At 42.8% G+C, this 16,125-nt stretch overlaps 1 protein-coding gene across 1 annotated transcript in view; it reads left to right on the top strand.

Annotated features, from left to right (window-relative positions):
- Positions 1–16,125, top strand: part of FOXP1 (forkhead box P1) — a 345,408-nt gene that overhangs the window by 279,331 nt on the left and 49,952 nt on the right. The window contains exon 9 of the mRNA XM_008643610.2: positions 2,249–2,453. Coding sequence (XP_008641832.1) covers positions 2,249–2,453 — 205 coding nt within the window. The remainder of the gene's footprint in view (positions 1–2,248; positions 2,454–16,125) is intronic.

Below are 16,125 nucleotides of genomic sequence, written 5' to 3'. Positions count from 1 at the left end.
GCTCATACGGTCTCATATCAATATGTTATCATCAACAGACAAGTCTATTCACTATTGTTTCAACTGAGTAAACAGTGTGTAAGGGTCAGCCCTGCTCACAGGTAATTGTTAGTGTGCAGACAGTCCTGTCAAGCATGTTAGCTAAAAATACATCCCACACTGTCACTTTGCAAGGTGTTTGAAAATAATAGCCCCCACACAGCAAAACAGGACACAGGCTTGTGTACTGACCTTTTTCTTTGTTTAATTTGCTCAGAGGTTTAATTCCAGGGGACAAGTAATAATTGAATATGTCTAATAACTAAATGCTCATTTGGGACAAAATCCATCAAAATATAATTGGCGTTTGGGGCTGATGAAAGGAAAATGACGTGGCTTTAGAGAAACGGATGTGTCCTAAGAATATCTGATCACTTAATGTATAAATTGAAGCCTCTTCCATAACATATATTAATTGCAGATACTTAAGGATTTCAGCATTTTTTTTGTAGTGAACCGTTACCGGAGACCAACTGTTTTTGTTAATGCTACTCTGGGAAAGGCGGGGAAGGTTATTGGTCTGTCGTGCAATAATTTACTCCTCTTTGATATGCAAACGATCCACGGTGAATATAAAAAAATCCTATCAGACTCATTTCACAGTTCTTAACCACTTAGATTCTCTGGAGTCTATCGCCTCATTAGACCAGTGCTCTCCAAAGCTAGCATAATTAAAATCTTTAACAGTTTAGCAAAGTAAAGATGTTTGGCTGATCACGTTGAGATGATTATCTATCCATTGTATTCTAAATGACAAAAATAAATTAAATTTAGACCTTGGCATTTTTTATTATGTGTTTCAAATGAATATAATGCATACTGCCTTTTTTTTTATTTCAATACCTTAGGTTGGGTGAGGCACATGCCTGTGTGAGCTGCTGCTGTACACTCAGAAAATGGCAGGTTTCCTTAGGATAGCTCCAGAGCTGCAACATGGTGAAACAATGAACAGTCACCCAAACGATGAGCTGGAAGCACAGTGATGAGAAACCTCTTTAAAAACACACAGACACTGACTATTATTGTTATTATTATTTTTTTTTTTTTCCCCTGAATGTTTGAGTGACATGTCTCTACTGCTAATTTTTTCCCATGGCCTTCTCTGAAAGAGCACTGAAATAGTCTGCAGAGAGAGAAACTTGACTTGTTTGATCATGTCACAAACATCAGCTTTATCCAAAAGCATGATCTCAGCGTGAGCACATGGTTCACCTTCCATTTGGCCCATTGGAGTTTGCAGTTTTCACTTGCATCAGTTACTGAATGTTGTCTCCTAGCCCTAGTGTCCACTTGGGCACATTTTAAAAAATACAATTTTTTATTATTATTTTTTCTTGAAGCTTATTTTCTGTTTTCATCTTACTTTTGAATGGCTCATTAACATCAATCTAAGAAATGACAGTAATAATAGTGTTACTTGTATAGAAAGTTACACAGTTTTTCGGTAGACACATCCATCAATTAAGTGAGCAGTTCGAGAAACCAAAATTAATGAGAAAGATAGGTGTGTTAATGAAATAATCATAGTATAATCAATTTGACTGTTAAAATTTGAAAAGCATTTCAGGAAGACAATATGAATTCATAATTTACGTCTAAAAGTGATTAATAAAAACTGTATTTAATAACAAAGCTATTTGTCATCATTTAAAACTTAAGCACAAAATTAGTCATGTTGTGGTTCATGTTGTCATAATAATAAAGCTGAGTATTTTTTTTCCTAAGACCTTCCTTGTTTTTAATAACAGGTTAGAAAGTAGTCACTTTCCTTAAAAAAAAAAGGCAAAAAAAACTAGAAAAAGGAAGAAATTGAATTTCTTAGCTGAACGTAGAGTAGCCCTTACTGTGGGCATGGGGGCTATTTTTGCTCAAGTAAGGACTCTGAAAATCGGCCTTTGGTCTAAAAATTACAAAAAATCATAATATTTAACATCATAATTGGTGTGGGTGTGGTGTTGTGTGGATCCCCCTGCCCTGCAGCCCGGATTTTGCATTCCCTGAGTATTGCAGGTGTCACACCAGAGCGTAGCAGAGTCGTGCAGTGCACTATTAGCATTTAGTTATTAAAAAAAAAAAAAATACATACGCAAAAACACACACAGGCAAAACTAACACTAGGCTTTGTTTACTGACTCTTTGATTTAATTACTGTTTGAAGACGGCCGAATTAGCTGTTAATTGATTTAATTATCCAATTTGTTTGTTTCAGGCATGATTCCAACAGAACTGCAGCAGCTCTGGAAGGAAGTGACAAGCTCGCACACAGCGGAGGAGGCAGCCAGCAACAACCACAGCAGCCTGGACCTGTCCACCACCTGCGTCTCCTCCTCCGCACCCTCCAAGACCTCCTTAATCATCAACCCACACGCCTCAACTAATGGACAGCTATCAGTCCACACTCCTAAACGGGAGAGGTAGGTGCCTGTGGGTTTTCTACCCTGAGCATCTCGGAGCAGCGTCCCGGAGTGATGGCGAAACGCTTGGGAGCGGTGGCCAAGCGCCTTGGCCTCAGTTTTGTCCTCCACATCTTGCTCTGTCTGATGTTGGCGTGGTTGAATAGAGTCTCCACTGGGCAGAATATGCTCCTTTTGTTCAGATCTTTATGGCTTGTTAATTGGATCACTGTGGGCACAATTAGCTAATTGGAAGTGCATTGGATAAGCGTATTGGGAAGTGTGAAGAAGCTGGGGGTGTTTTGAGTTTTGCATCACGGGTGGTGGTACTCGTTTGCTTTGGGTTTACAGGCTGGAGCTGAGCAAGAAAATCTGTTGGTCAGTACAGTCCCCATTTTTCTACCAAAGTGCAGTGCCCCATCTCATCTGTTTGCCTTTTTTTACTCTGTATTACCTGCTTTCACAAGAAAGGGTAGGCTTGAGTTCACCAGGTTTCTCTAAAACAAAGTTGCTTTTTTTTTTTTTTTTTTAAAGTGCTGATAAAATTAGCTAACTGGTGTTGTTTGGCTTTTAAAAATGTGAGTTAATTTATACTTGCTCAGCTTGCATTGTTAAAAGAAATGGCTTAAATCAGGGGTTGTCTGTTGACGTGCTTCTCGGCGCAGGCTCTGCTTTATTCCAGAGGATGCTTTATTGCGGGTTTGTTTCTTTACACCCCCAGATTTCACTGAGGCGTGTCTAACAATGTAACTTTTGCTTCTGGGGAGATAGACAGGCCCAGGCACCGGGGCCGTGGGTGCCAGCACCGGCTGCAGCCTCGGCATCGCTGCTGGAGGTGGAGGAGGAGGAGGAGGAGGAGGAAGGGTCTCAAGGAGTGGGCGCAGTGGGGAGGGCAGTGCTCCTTTGCATTCAGGAGAGTCCTTTTGCCCATCTAGAAATGGTATAGCAGACACTAGTGAAAGCTGGATTTTATGGAAACTGATGGCTTTGTCTTTCCATCCTCCTTTCATTCATTAGAAAGAGGATAATGGAATTTTTAAGCCACAGAGTTTGTATTTCTAGTGGTCTGAAAGTAGATTGATAGGGAAGCTATATAAATACCTCTTATATCTTTCTGATATTAAGAAAATAGTGCTGCTGGGAATAGATAGATTTTAAAGGAGAGCACACCCACTGTTGGAAGAAGCGCTGTGTGTGTAAGGCATCCTTTATATACCCATTGCAAGGATGTGTGGGGGAACATCAGTGAATATGTTTATAATGCATGCCAAGGATGTGCTTTTCCTGAAGACTTACATGGGATACTAAAAACAATTTGATGTTTATTAAACATTAATTCCCTTTTTGCTGCATGTAGAACTGAACAAGATGGGTTTATGGCTTTCCAGTACATTTTTTATCTATGTTTTTCTTACCAAGTATATAAAGTAAAAACCCATGCAGTGAGATGGATCTTCTTTCACTGAATAGAGGCACGTGCTGTGTGCTAATGGCAATCTAAACCAGGAAACAGATTCAGTTCAGTTTGAAAACCAGAAGAAACACAGGAATCTGTTCTGAAGTAAGAATTTTCTGTGTATACTGTTGAGCAGACCTGGAAGTCCATGTGTCTGAGTCCTGTAATTGTGGCCTGGAGGCAGCTGGGATCTACAGACAAGGTGATACACATGCTTTTATTAGTGAAGTTCCAGATTTATTAGGAAGGCATAAACATGCCATGGTATTGTTTGAGATTGTCTTAGTTTAGAAGGCTAAATGCTCAGTGCTGGAGTAGTCGATAGCTGTGTTATTAAGCTTGCCTTATACTTTCCTTGCATATCTGTTGAGTTCTCTGAAATATCAAAATACAAAATAGGTATATTTAGGAATACAAATAAGAGAGCCACAGACTTTGCTTTGTCCTGCCTCTCTTTGGTACATGGAGGGTTTACACCATCCATTTGCTGCAGTGATTGAATTACATGTTTATCCATAAGTAGAGCAGGAGACTACAGGCAGGAGAATGCCTCCTGATGCACTTAAGGGTTTTGTTGCATTCTCATCAGGCACCGTGGTGCCTGCCTGGATTTCATGTGACACAGAAACTCCTCTTGGTGAGATATTGTGCACTGGTTTCCTTTCTGAAAGGGTATTTATCTACAGGCGGGGAGTTCAGGGCGGGGAGTGAGCGGAGAGGGAAGAGTTGCTGTGCTCTGCCATCACATGTATGTTTGACAGCTCACAGAAGGTGAAATTTTAGTGGGCTTGTAAAAGAGAGAGCACAGGCACAAGCAGGAGTTTAGTAATTTTTTGATTGCAAAGGTTAAGACTAGAGAAAAATCATGGGTCTGGTGGGACCATGAGTTTGCTGGACTTAGAGTGAAATCCATGAGTGTTCTTGTACCCATCTGGTTCAGCACAACAAATCAAAGGAGACTTTTGGAGGCAGTCCCTAGCCCAGGCTCCGGTCAGATGGGGCTGTGGGAAGGGCTCACCAGGGAGGTATCAGCCCTTTTACCTTCTGTCACAGAAGTCACAGCCTGGGCTGGCCAGAGCAGGTTTTTGACTCGTGGCTTTCCCCCTCATTCCTGCACCTTCTGTGCAACTGGCTGTTGGCTCTGGTCTGATACAACCAAGAGCTATTTATTTAGATTTAACCAACAATAAAAACACATAGTAAAATCTGTAAGTGTCCTAACAGTTAAGCACAGCCACATCATAACGACTGCCCAGCAGCCATAAATAATCATATACAGGTAACATTAACTTTTAGGGTGTGCTGTAAAGCTGTTTTCAACCCCTTTCTCTTGGGCTTTTGCGAAGGAGTGGGCTGCAGGAGGCAAGTTGGTTATGTGGGAGTTACTATCATCACTGTCAACTCTGGCACATGTCATTGGGATAGTTCAGGCTGTGTTTTAGGGGGTTCCTGATCCCACAGCTCAGGTTGCAAGGCTGCTCCAGACCTGCGAGACAGGAGGCACCTGTGTTAGAATCAGCAGGCAAGCAGCAGATCTGCTCTGTGTCTTGGATAAAAACACATTCTGGTTATAAACAAGGGGTTTAAAATAGCAGGAGCAGTAGTCATTGGCTGCCTGGCGTGCCCACGCGTCGCCGTGCTGCCAGCCCAGGCTGGGGTTCTGCACAGGCTGCGGGGACACAGCTCTGGTGACACTGCCCACTGAGGGGCTGCTGTGCTTGGGGCCCAGTGATAGCACAATTCTGACAGCAAAAGAAGCAAACGGCAGGTGGATGGCCAGAGTCACCCAGGAGGTTCAAAAAGCAAAAATACATTCAAAAGCAGGAGGCACCCTCCCTCCTGGGCCTCATGGTGCTGCGCTTGGTTTCTGCATGCTCCATGTGTAAGGCTTCCCTGGGAATGAAACAATTCCAGCTATAAATAATGGGTTAATGCTTTCATTCATTTGGGCTTTAAATGTATATTACATCTATGCTTTTGTCCCACATTTCGCCCAGTTTCTGTAAGTAGCAGCAGCAGCAGCTCTGGGGTTTGGTGCACAGCAATCTGTTAAGGAGATAAATAATCTGCTTTGGCATGACACTCCTACTCTCCTCTTTAATTTGTCTTACACAAGGAAAATTATAATTAAATCATTCAGGGTAAACCCTTGAGTGTAGAGAAGGAAAAAACACACTTTGGTAAAGATTGCCAATAGAGACCAACTTCCCTGTTGTGCCGTGCAGAGACATTTATCAATATTCAGCACTATTAAAGAGAGAACATTTCGTGTGATTTGTGAGGCGGATGCCAAAGCTCAAATCAAGGCTTGTTAAGATCCTTTCCCCATGCAATCACGGGCATTCAGCATCATTAGAATTCAGCACTGACTGTGTGTTTCATGCTTTGATTTTACTCAGACAATTTAATAATGTTTATTGTACTGATTATATATATAAATTCACTCAATGCAATAAACATACCTCAGTCATCAGTACCCTAAGGGAAATATTTTGTTATAGATACTTGTATTCATTCAGGATAAGGGAAAGTGAGACCATCAACCAGCATGCAAACCTCTCATCATCTTACCAGCATTTGGGTTTCTTCAGTAACAAGCAGTTTTCCTCTACACAGGTAAATAAATAAATAGGGGGAGCCAGTTAAGTACATCTGCTGTGCTTAGAAATGTCAGGGACAGTACCCACTTTCCATCTCGTTCCACTGCATCTTATGTGGGAGAAACTTGATCAATTTCTTAAGAAAAGCACCAAAACAAAGCAGGAGGATGACTGGTCACTTCCAGTGGCTACTAACTGTATAAGCTGATGAACAGTGGGCATCCTGAAACCTGCTTGCTTGGGAATATTCCCCATGTGGGTAGGTTTGGAGAAGAAGAATGGTGCAGTATTCATCAGTGCTTTGCAGTGGGCAGAGATTGCTCTAGCTTGGGCTTGAACTGGGAGATCTGGGGGTGCTGTGGAGCTGTTGGACACCTTGTACCAGTCCCATCACCTTGCACCATCCTCTACTGACTGCAGCAGAGCCAGGATGGTGGAGGCTGTACATAAACAAGTGTGTTAATGAAGGTCCAGACCTGTTAATTTAAGAAGTGCACCTGTTGTTTACCAGAGGTAAGGTGAGGAGTTGCAGTTAAAGGCTATGTGCCCAAGAAACCTTTCTCCATCTGCCAGCAGTCCCATCTCTTCCCCTCATTGCCTTTATACCCTTTCCAACTATACTTGAGTCTTGTCCTTCCACATAAGCAAGCAGCCGTCTCATAGGAAAAATAGATGGGATAAACAAGGGGATTTTAAAATTGCATTTTCTTGCCAGTGTGGCAGGAGGACAGAGTCTGGAGAAGGCTCTGAAGGGAAGTGAGGAATGGCGTGGCAGACCATTGATCTGCTGCTTAGGCCTAATGCCTCGTGTTTTACTGTTGTTATCTTCCATGCCAGCTGATCCTCCATCAAAATCCCAAGGCCCTTAGATGAGGGCATTAGGATTCAGCACAATTAAGAGTTGCAGACTTGGGTCCGTTATTAATGCTTGGGATGAAACAGTTCAGCCTGCAGTCCATATGCTCCCAGGGCCCGATCCTTTCTTGGCCAGCCTCTCCACTTAGTCCCTGGCATTCATTCTGCACTGGTGCCAGCATCAAATCTGCTCAGCCGTGTCAGCTCCCCTCAGTTGCTCCCTGCAGCTGATTTTAGTTCATTATCCTTTACCATGAGCAGAGTAGCGTTGGATTAGGTTACCTCAGATCCATTCTCCATTAAGAAATAGGTGTTCCTGGGGCCTTTCCTCCCAAAAGGTATTCAGCTGCTTCATGTACTCAAACCCCATAATGACCCTTGTGCTGTTACCCATAGTCTGAGCAGCTCAGGTGCCTCCATCCTTGCTGTGGAGCCAGGTTGGAGTGCGAGACTCGAGCTGGATGCCCAGCTGAGTATCTGATAAACCATCCTGCTTTCCACATGGCTGCTGTCCTTCTCATTGCACCTGGAATGGCTTTGGGGACTGCCTGGGCTGTTGGTGATGAGGACACTGTGACAGCAGGGCAGTGGCCTGGAAATCTCCATTTATTCTGTGCAGGTACAGCCCAAAGTGTCCCAGTGCCTGATCCCTTGGCACTCACTCCCCTGCCAAAGAAATCATCACCAGTTACTGAACGGGCTCCCCTCTGAGTCACTCTTCTGTAATCAGCTTTGAAAAAACACCGGCTGTGACTCAGACCTGGGGCTGTTAATCTTCAGTTTTAAGCCTTATCAGGCACTTTTTATTGTTCATGCTTTTCAGATGCGGGTGTGGAGCCTCCTTTGCATCGCCCGCACCCACTGTCTGCCACGGTGCTAAATCAGTTGTACAATTCCACTTGCTCCTCAGTCTGCCCAGGAGCTCCTTAATCACACTTCTCAGGGAATTCCTTCACTAAACTAAATGCAGTTTATTTTACTTGGTTTTCCCTATGAAGATGCAAAGTTAACCAGCCTGTGAATATTTAATGTGGCCCCTGGCTGAAGGAGCGTGCTGGGTTTGATGCTTGGGAAGCTGCCCCGGCGTCGAGGAGCTCCTGCACGCCAGCGCTTCGCTGCTCTCTGGTCCTGTGTAATAACCATCAGTTGTACAACTCCAAACACTAAGCTAATGTATCAAAAAGCACTTAAAATAGATTGGGTGAGCCTTGGCAGACGCCTAACAGAACTTTTCCAAATTTTAGCATATGTATTGTTTTATTCCTCCATCTGGCCAACAGATCATTGTTTGATATCTGAGTGCTTTGCATATCTCCTCCCTTTTCTTGCAACTGAGATACTTACACGTGCATTTAATACAGCTTAATGCTATTTTTACATACCAGAGAAATAGCTGATGGCTTTCTGTTAATTGCATGCACTTTGCAGTTAAACTTTTACTAAAACATTCCTGTCTAAATACTTAAAGTCCAATGAAAATTTGTCCTCTTCTTTTATTAGAGGTGTTTATGTAGTACTCTTAAAAAGGGACCTGGTTTTGGTTTACTGCACTGTGGATTTCTGTTTCTTTTTATTTCCTCCTATGTGCAAGTCGTCCTTCCTCAGAATTTGCTCAGGTCTGATGGTCCTGAAGAGCTGAGCAGGGAGCTGATAAAGAGCTGTGTTATTTTTTTAACATATATAGCACAATCTGAGAACAGAAACACCCTTGAAAGTGCTGTAGAAGTAGAGGAGTTAGGTGGCTTGTGTGTGACTATTTTCTGTGCTGTTCAATAAAAATGGAGCAGTTAGTATGACAGCTGTTATATCATGTTATATCGTACTGCTAAGATACTGAGAAGCATTTAAAGTAAAACTCCACCATTAAGCTGTATAAACTTTATCCGTTTCACTGTGGTTTAATGGAAAAAAAATGAGTTTCTCAATAAAATGACATCATTTTTACCAGGTTGTAATGTTCACTTTACAACTGTTTTTCTTTAATTCAATTTGTTTTACTTTACTTTTTCTTGGCATCCTTTTTTTTCTCGCAGTTTGGAGAGGGGGAAATCTCTTTTTCGTAGAGCAGCTAGATACTGCTCAAACATCTCTTCCCTACTTTTCCCTTCTCCCTGCTCCCTCGACATCTTGTGCTAATCTGGAGCTCTACTTTTGTCAGGCAGACACAGTTGTATTTTCAAAGTAGAGAGATGCACATTTAAATCTGGTAATCGAGAGCCCAGGGAAAATTTATATTGCACTGCTTGCTGGTGGAGCAACATTTGTGAAATGCCATGGGGTGGGGTGTTTTTCTGTATAGCTGGTGGTGGTAAGGTAGGAGGCCTGTAATTTCTTCTGTGTGATCAGGGAAACGTACATATATTATAAAGTAGATTCTTGTCATTAAAAGGATGGTATAAGCCCAGGCAGGGAAACTGCTAATATGTGTTGCAGCTTGTCATTTTGGGCTGCATGAATAAAGAGGAGAGCCATTCCTTTGGGAAATGATCTCGGGAACTGAGCAACAGATCCGCTAGCCAGCAAATTCTTTTTAACTGTAATTTTCCTTTTTGTGTATACTCAAAAATAACATTGCAGTGGGCCCTTAAATACCATTTCATACACAGAGCGCAATTTCCACAGCACAGGTGGTGCTAATATAGGACAGTCCCCTAGGCACTTGTCGCCAGGAGTTGTACAGCTTGTTCAGTGTCTGCATCCATATGGCAATCTGTCCCATTCATAGAAAGACATTGTAGCTGTGCCTGTGGGTGCTGTGGTCAATGTAGTGTAAAACGTAGATTTTAACTCTGGGCAACCTATGTTCTGCTGTTTGTTTTATTGTAGAATCCAATTTATAACATGAGGGAAGAAAAATCAGCTCAGAGCAAATTCCAGAACAATCTGGCTGGCTGGGGTTTGTGTTTATTCTTGGAGCGCATGGTTAATCAGCAGGTGCACAGCCCTGCGCCCCGCGCGCTCTAATGAACAGTTTACAGGAAGTCTTGCTCGGAAGAAACATTTTCCTTGTTGTTTATACTGTGAATTAACTCAGAAGTTGCAAAGCTGTAAACGGTGTTAGCTGGCCATGTATGTCATGCAAGTCTGTTCTGTACTTCTTGTCTTTTTTTGGCTTGCTTTCCCACTGTTGCATGGTTTTCCCTGGGTGTGGGTTGCTCAGGAAGGATGCTGAGCTTCTCTGTGCTCTACATGGCAATGCTGCCCTGGAGGGGGGCAAATCACAGCAAAGAGGCCCTCCCAAAAAGGAGGGTGAAGCTCTAGTGTTTCCCAGCAGTTCAGATCCTGAACACATGAATGTGATTTGTGGCTGCTCTGGTACCTGTCACTGCAATGCCAAGTGTTGTTCTGTTTTAGTGGGACTATTTGTTATGCCTTTTAGTAAACACAAACAAATAGACCGCCTAGCACCTGCAGCAGCATATGATATTTACACTACCTGTATGATTCAGCATGCTTCCCTGGGGAAGCAGGCTTGTGTCCTCTTGATTTTAGTGCTTTTTTAAACAGCATTCTTCCAAGGGGAAAGCATGTGGCAGAGACAATGCAATGCTCTAGCTGTAGTTCTCCCTTGGAGTCATTATTTATCTTAATTATATTTTTATAAACATTTCCCCAAGGGCACTTTGCTGCTGCTGCAGGGGTGTGGGGTGGGCGAAGGCCCCCACAGTGAGCTGCCAGGCTGTGTGTGATGTGGCAGTCACCTTCTGCACAGGTTTTGTTGTGCCTGTGGGACAGGGGTGAAAAATACTGACGTGAATAATCCCTGTTAATCATATTTGTTGACGTATCACTGGTTTATATAAGAGTGGAAGACTTGCCTCAACTCTAAATGTAACAGAAGAGAATTTTGTTGAACAAGAATAGATCTTGTTTCTCAGTGTTTTCTTTTACTATAAATTTAAATGTTACAACAGAATATAAATTACAGTAAAATAAGGTTGGCAAACAGGATCTTTTTACAAAGTATGTACGTTCACTGGTAATTTTACACCTCGGTCTCAGTGAAGTCCAAGGTCTAATCCTGTGTTTTTATACTTGTGTATGTTCTTAAAAGGGTTGCTGAACTGGGGCCAAAGCTCTGCCACTGCCACTTCTCTCTGCCATGTGAATTGGGTGTGTAAGAGGGATGGGATTGCTGTGCTGAAAGTCAGTGTTAAAAAAAAAAAAAACTGAAAAAAACCCGCAGAACATCCCCCCAGCCCCAAAAACCCAAGAAAGTAGTTGGATCACATTTTTTTCCTAATTAAAATAAGATACTGAATCAATCCGTTTTAATCTGAATAAATTAGGAGACTGTTCAGAGAGGAATAAAATGAGATTTAGCAGGGATAAGTAAAAAGTAGCCCAGCTAGGAAATCAAAATTCCAAACTGCGGGTTTGACATGACACGTCAGCTGCTCAGCATCAGTTGTGTGGGAAATGGCTGAGGCATAATTGGGGTTGAGAAATTAAGGTGGGACACTCTTTGCCATGTCTTAGTCAAAAAGGTAAATGCAGTCATGGGAGGCATAAACATGCATGTTGCATCTGAGTCCTTTCTTTTTTTCCTGTTCTACTTTATGCAGAACCAGTTAAACCACATTGAGTGTGATGTTCAATTGGCCACTCTCTTGGAGAAAGGATAAAGAGAAGCTGAGGCAAATATAGAGGAGAGCAGCTAGGATGATAAAGGAGTTGGAGGGAATAGGCTATGAAGACAGATTAAAGGGAATTAAAGATCTACACCCTGGAAAAATAGAGGCTCTAGGAGGAAATGATTATGGTATGTAAGTACATGAAGTGATGCTACAAAGAAGAAGAAGGAAAAAATTGTTCTCATTAGTTAGCAGTGCTGGAATTTAAAATCCAGCGTTTCAAATCGTGTGTGTCTGGGTATATTTGATGTACTTTTCACTACAGTACCTAGGCACAAGGTTGAAATAAAAAAATAAGAGTTTTAAATCACAGAGAAACTCGTTAGTTCAAGTGCAGGAATGGAATGTGCACCTGAGATAAGTGATGGATTTTTTGCAATGGGCATTTCTTTAAAATGCTCTAGAAAGACATTTAATTCCTCCAAGGAAGGGATGTAGGGCAGTGACTGTCCAGAGCCTGTGGCAGTTTTTCTGCAGGGCTGGAAGAGGGCCTGCCACTGGAAGGAGGATGTGTTCAAGTGCTGGAGGGTCATAACGTTGATTAATAGTCCAAACCATCCGTGGATAGATCAAAACCAGAAGATGATGCTTATAATTATCCAGTCTGGTTCTGCTCTTTGCAGTGAGGGTGGGGGTAGAAGGGCAGGGGAATGTCAGCCAGATTTTGTCTTAGTCTTGCTTCAAATTCTCCAGTGTTCTCATTGCAAAACAGGAATTTAGGGAGTAGTGCCATGGGGGGCAGTGGTTCGGGGTGCACAGATGGCCTGCTATAAGAAAATAAGCACTGCTGTTTTCTTTCTTATGCTACAGGAGTACACAAGTTAGTGCACACCGATTAGAAGAGAGGATTTCAGCCTGTGGGCTGCAGTTTTAACTTGATTTGTCTTAAATTGGTGTAGTCATTTAAAATGTAATATACCCTCCTGTTACTTCCAATAGGGCTTGATGTAAAACATGAGCTGCTTCTAGTCCTAGGTCTGGACGTGGACTAAAGTAGTGAGGAAGAGGAGAAATGCTCCTCTAAAAAGCATCCAAAATTTGCAAGCCAGTTGTAGAAAGAGCTGTCACTGACCACTCACATCAAATGCCACCTCTCCTGCAGGCCCATGACCTTCTGTTAAGCTTTATCCAGTGATGAAGAGGCATCACCCTGCCTGAACAGTCCCCTGTTTAGATCACATACCTGCTTCCTGGGTGGTTCCTGAGGCTTGGACAGGAGCATGAGTATCTAGAAGGATTTTTTTGTTGTTTTTTTAACTGACAGTTTAGAGAGGAAAGAGGTGCTGCACCACTTTACTAAGAGTTTGAAGGGATTTGCTCCAGTGGAACTTCACTGCAAAACACATCTTTGTTCGGTTGATTCTGTCATGAAGGCAGGAACTTGCACTTGAGTACAGTTAGTACCAGGATTTAATCATTACTGCCTCCATTTCATTTTAAAATCAGATCCAGTGAGTGTTTCTGACTCAGAAAATTGCGACTTTTTCAGCAGCCTTATTCTTTTGGTGCCTTCTGATGAGCTTCAGAGCTCACCGGGCAGTCACAGCTCTGGGAGAGCCGTGTTGGTTCCCAGCTGTGTGTCTCTTTCTCCTGTACAGAACCAAAACTGTGGCATTTTGCCTCAATGGCTGTGCCATCTACATCAGAGAGAGGGGGAATGTGGTGTGAGACAGAGCCCCACGCTCCTGCCTGGGCTGTACACGGATATCAGTTTCATGGCAGCTGGCAAAGATGAGGTCACTTCCCATTGAACCTGAGGAATGAAATAAAATTAAAAAGACAATTCTGCACTTTGTGAGGGTGCTGTGCTCCAGCTCCTTCCAGGAGGAAAGCAGGAGACATAGTATTGATTTTTCAGCGTGCAGGTGGCTCAGGCATGTTCTGAGCTCTGTTAGAACGTGAGCAGATGCTTCATAACTGTACTAGAAAGTCAAGGATGCTTCTCTACATCACTGACTTCCCTCAGTGTTTTGGCAAAGATCACTGGCCCAAGCAGATGTGGAAGAGAGAGAGTGGAATTATGAAGTATGTCAGCATCATGAATATTTAAAATATGGTCCACTGTGTGGCAGAAGTACAGACACTGAGGCTTTTGCTCTAGCTGGATTTTATATCTACCCGTGTCTTTTTAGCCAGTGTGTACAAGCACAGTACCCAATTCCATGTGGTTAATAAATGTGGGTTGAATTTAACCATTTAAAGAGCACAGGGAGCTTTCACACTGGGGCTTTGGTCACTGCTTTCCCCAACACCCATCTCACTTTGGGGTGTCATTTTTACTCTCCATCAGCACTTAGCTGTCTCTGGCGTCCCTGTCTCCTGTGCTTTTGTGTCCCAGAGTGTGGTTCTTCCAGGATGCTGTAGCACAGCAGGTGTATTCCAAAAGGTGAATGGCTGACAGGAGTGGGCTGTGCAGGTCCCAGCTTCAACTGCCATCCCTGTAGGAATAGGAGGTGAAATTGCTTCCAGACCCCCTGGAGATCCTTGGGGTTATGGGGCAATGTAGGGTGAAGAAGGAAGAGGTAAAATTTCCTTTCCTCTATCCAGCAAGCCCAGAGGAGCTGTGGAAGTGCTTGTCCCTTCTCCCCTCCCCTCTGTACTGGAAACAGAGCTGGAGGCAGCAGAAGATGATTGGACACTTACACAGTTTTCAGCCTTGTACATGGATTTTGTTACTCTCTTGTATGTCATGTGTGACTTACGCAAGACATTTCACTTGCCAGAGTGTTCTTTGCTGTACTTTGATGTAATAATGCATCACTGTTGCATTATTTGGAAGTAATTCTATTGTATTAACTGTTTTTTATGCAAGTACCTTACTAAGAGAAAAAAAACCACATTGTCTTGAATTTACATCATTTATTTCTTCACTACTTTGAAAATTATGTCTTCTTATAAAATCATTTCCTCTAACTAGTGTTGCATCACCAGTACCCCACCATGAATATGCATTTCTGGGAAGGAGAGGGTGACAGAAACAAACACCTACTCTAATGTGTCATTAGAAATCAAACAGACCTAGAACTTGCTTCTGCTTGCCAATGCTCAGATCTTCTGAAAGTCTGTCTGCGGCAGCGAGACCAAGGATGCATCCAGATTACAGAAGCTGTGCTTGCGTGCAGGCAGAATATCAGTGAACAATTTCAGATTATAGGTTTGCATTGTGCTCACAAAAGCTGTTTATTTATGTACCGGATTAAAATCTTCTTTTTCTACCTCTGCTTGTTCAAACAAAGTGAGCACTTAGATCAGTTCAACAGAGTTCTCCATTCATTTTCACTGGCTGTATCCTTTGTGCGTTACATCCGCTTCTGTATAAACCCGCTCTTTGTTTTGTTTTGAGGTGCTTCTTCAGGCTCTATCTGGGAACAAGTGGCAATCTATAATATCTTCAAAAGTGGGATGGATAAAATAGCAGTAATCTGATACTGACACATAAAGGTCACCGAAAGGCACTGCTGAAACCCCCCTGAGCAAGATGGGAGTCGCTGCCTTTGGAATGGCACAGTGCCTGCAGAGGGGGACAGTGCTTGTCTTTCAGTACTGAGGGTTTTTTTCTCTTTGAAATGTCTTATATTTGGTAAGTTGAAGTAGTTCCTCTGCTTGGTTGAATGGCAGTGGAAGCTCTGCGTAGGTGTTAAGCGTGTTACACATAGCATCGTGTTAGCAAAGTGATCTTTTAAGTTCCCGTTTACAGTCAGCACCAGCCTTTATGGTTATTGACAGCACGAGCCTTTGACATCCTGAGCATCATTCAGAGTTTGATATTGTCTTGGTCATTCCGTCATTTTCTTTGGATGCAATACCAGGGTGTCGTGTCCTACATAGTTTGTCTTGTCTTGTGCAAGTTCCCTGGAAAGAAAAGAGATTTGCACTTGGATTTAAAAAATAAATACAAATCTCGGTAGGGCTCTTTCCGTTGACTTGGCCATGGCCTTTAGGCTCTCACAGAGAAACTTTAAAAATCCCTGCTGGGGGTTTAAGCCATGTGACTCCTGTTGATATTATAATGAGATTTACAGTGCTTAAACCCCATGGGGGACTGACTCCTTACTTGGCGTTACACGTCGCAGTGTGTGGGTAACATGCACTGGGCAGATTCATACACTGCTGGGGTTTTTTGGGGGGGGGGGGGAGGGGGGTTTTCT

This window comes from Corvus brachyrhynchos, unplaced genomic scaffold (assembly GCF_000691975.1).
Source record: "Corvus brachyrhynchos isolate BGI_N302 unplaced genomic scaffold, ASM69197v1 scaffold91, whole genome shotgun sequence".
NCBI classification, from domain to species: domain Eukaryota; kingdom Metazoa; phylum Chordata; class Aves; order Passeriformes; family Corvidae; genus Corvus; species Corvus brachyrhynchos.
This window is presented reverse-complemented; position numbering and strand designations above follow the sequence as displayed.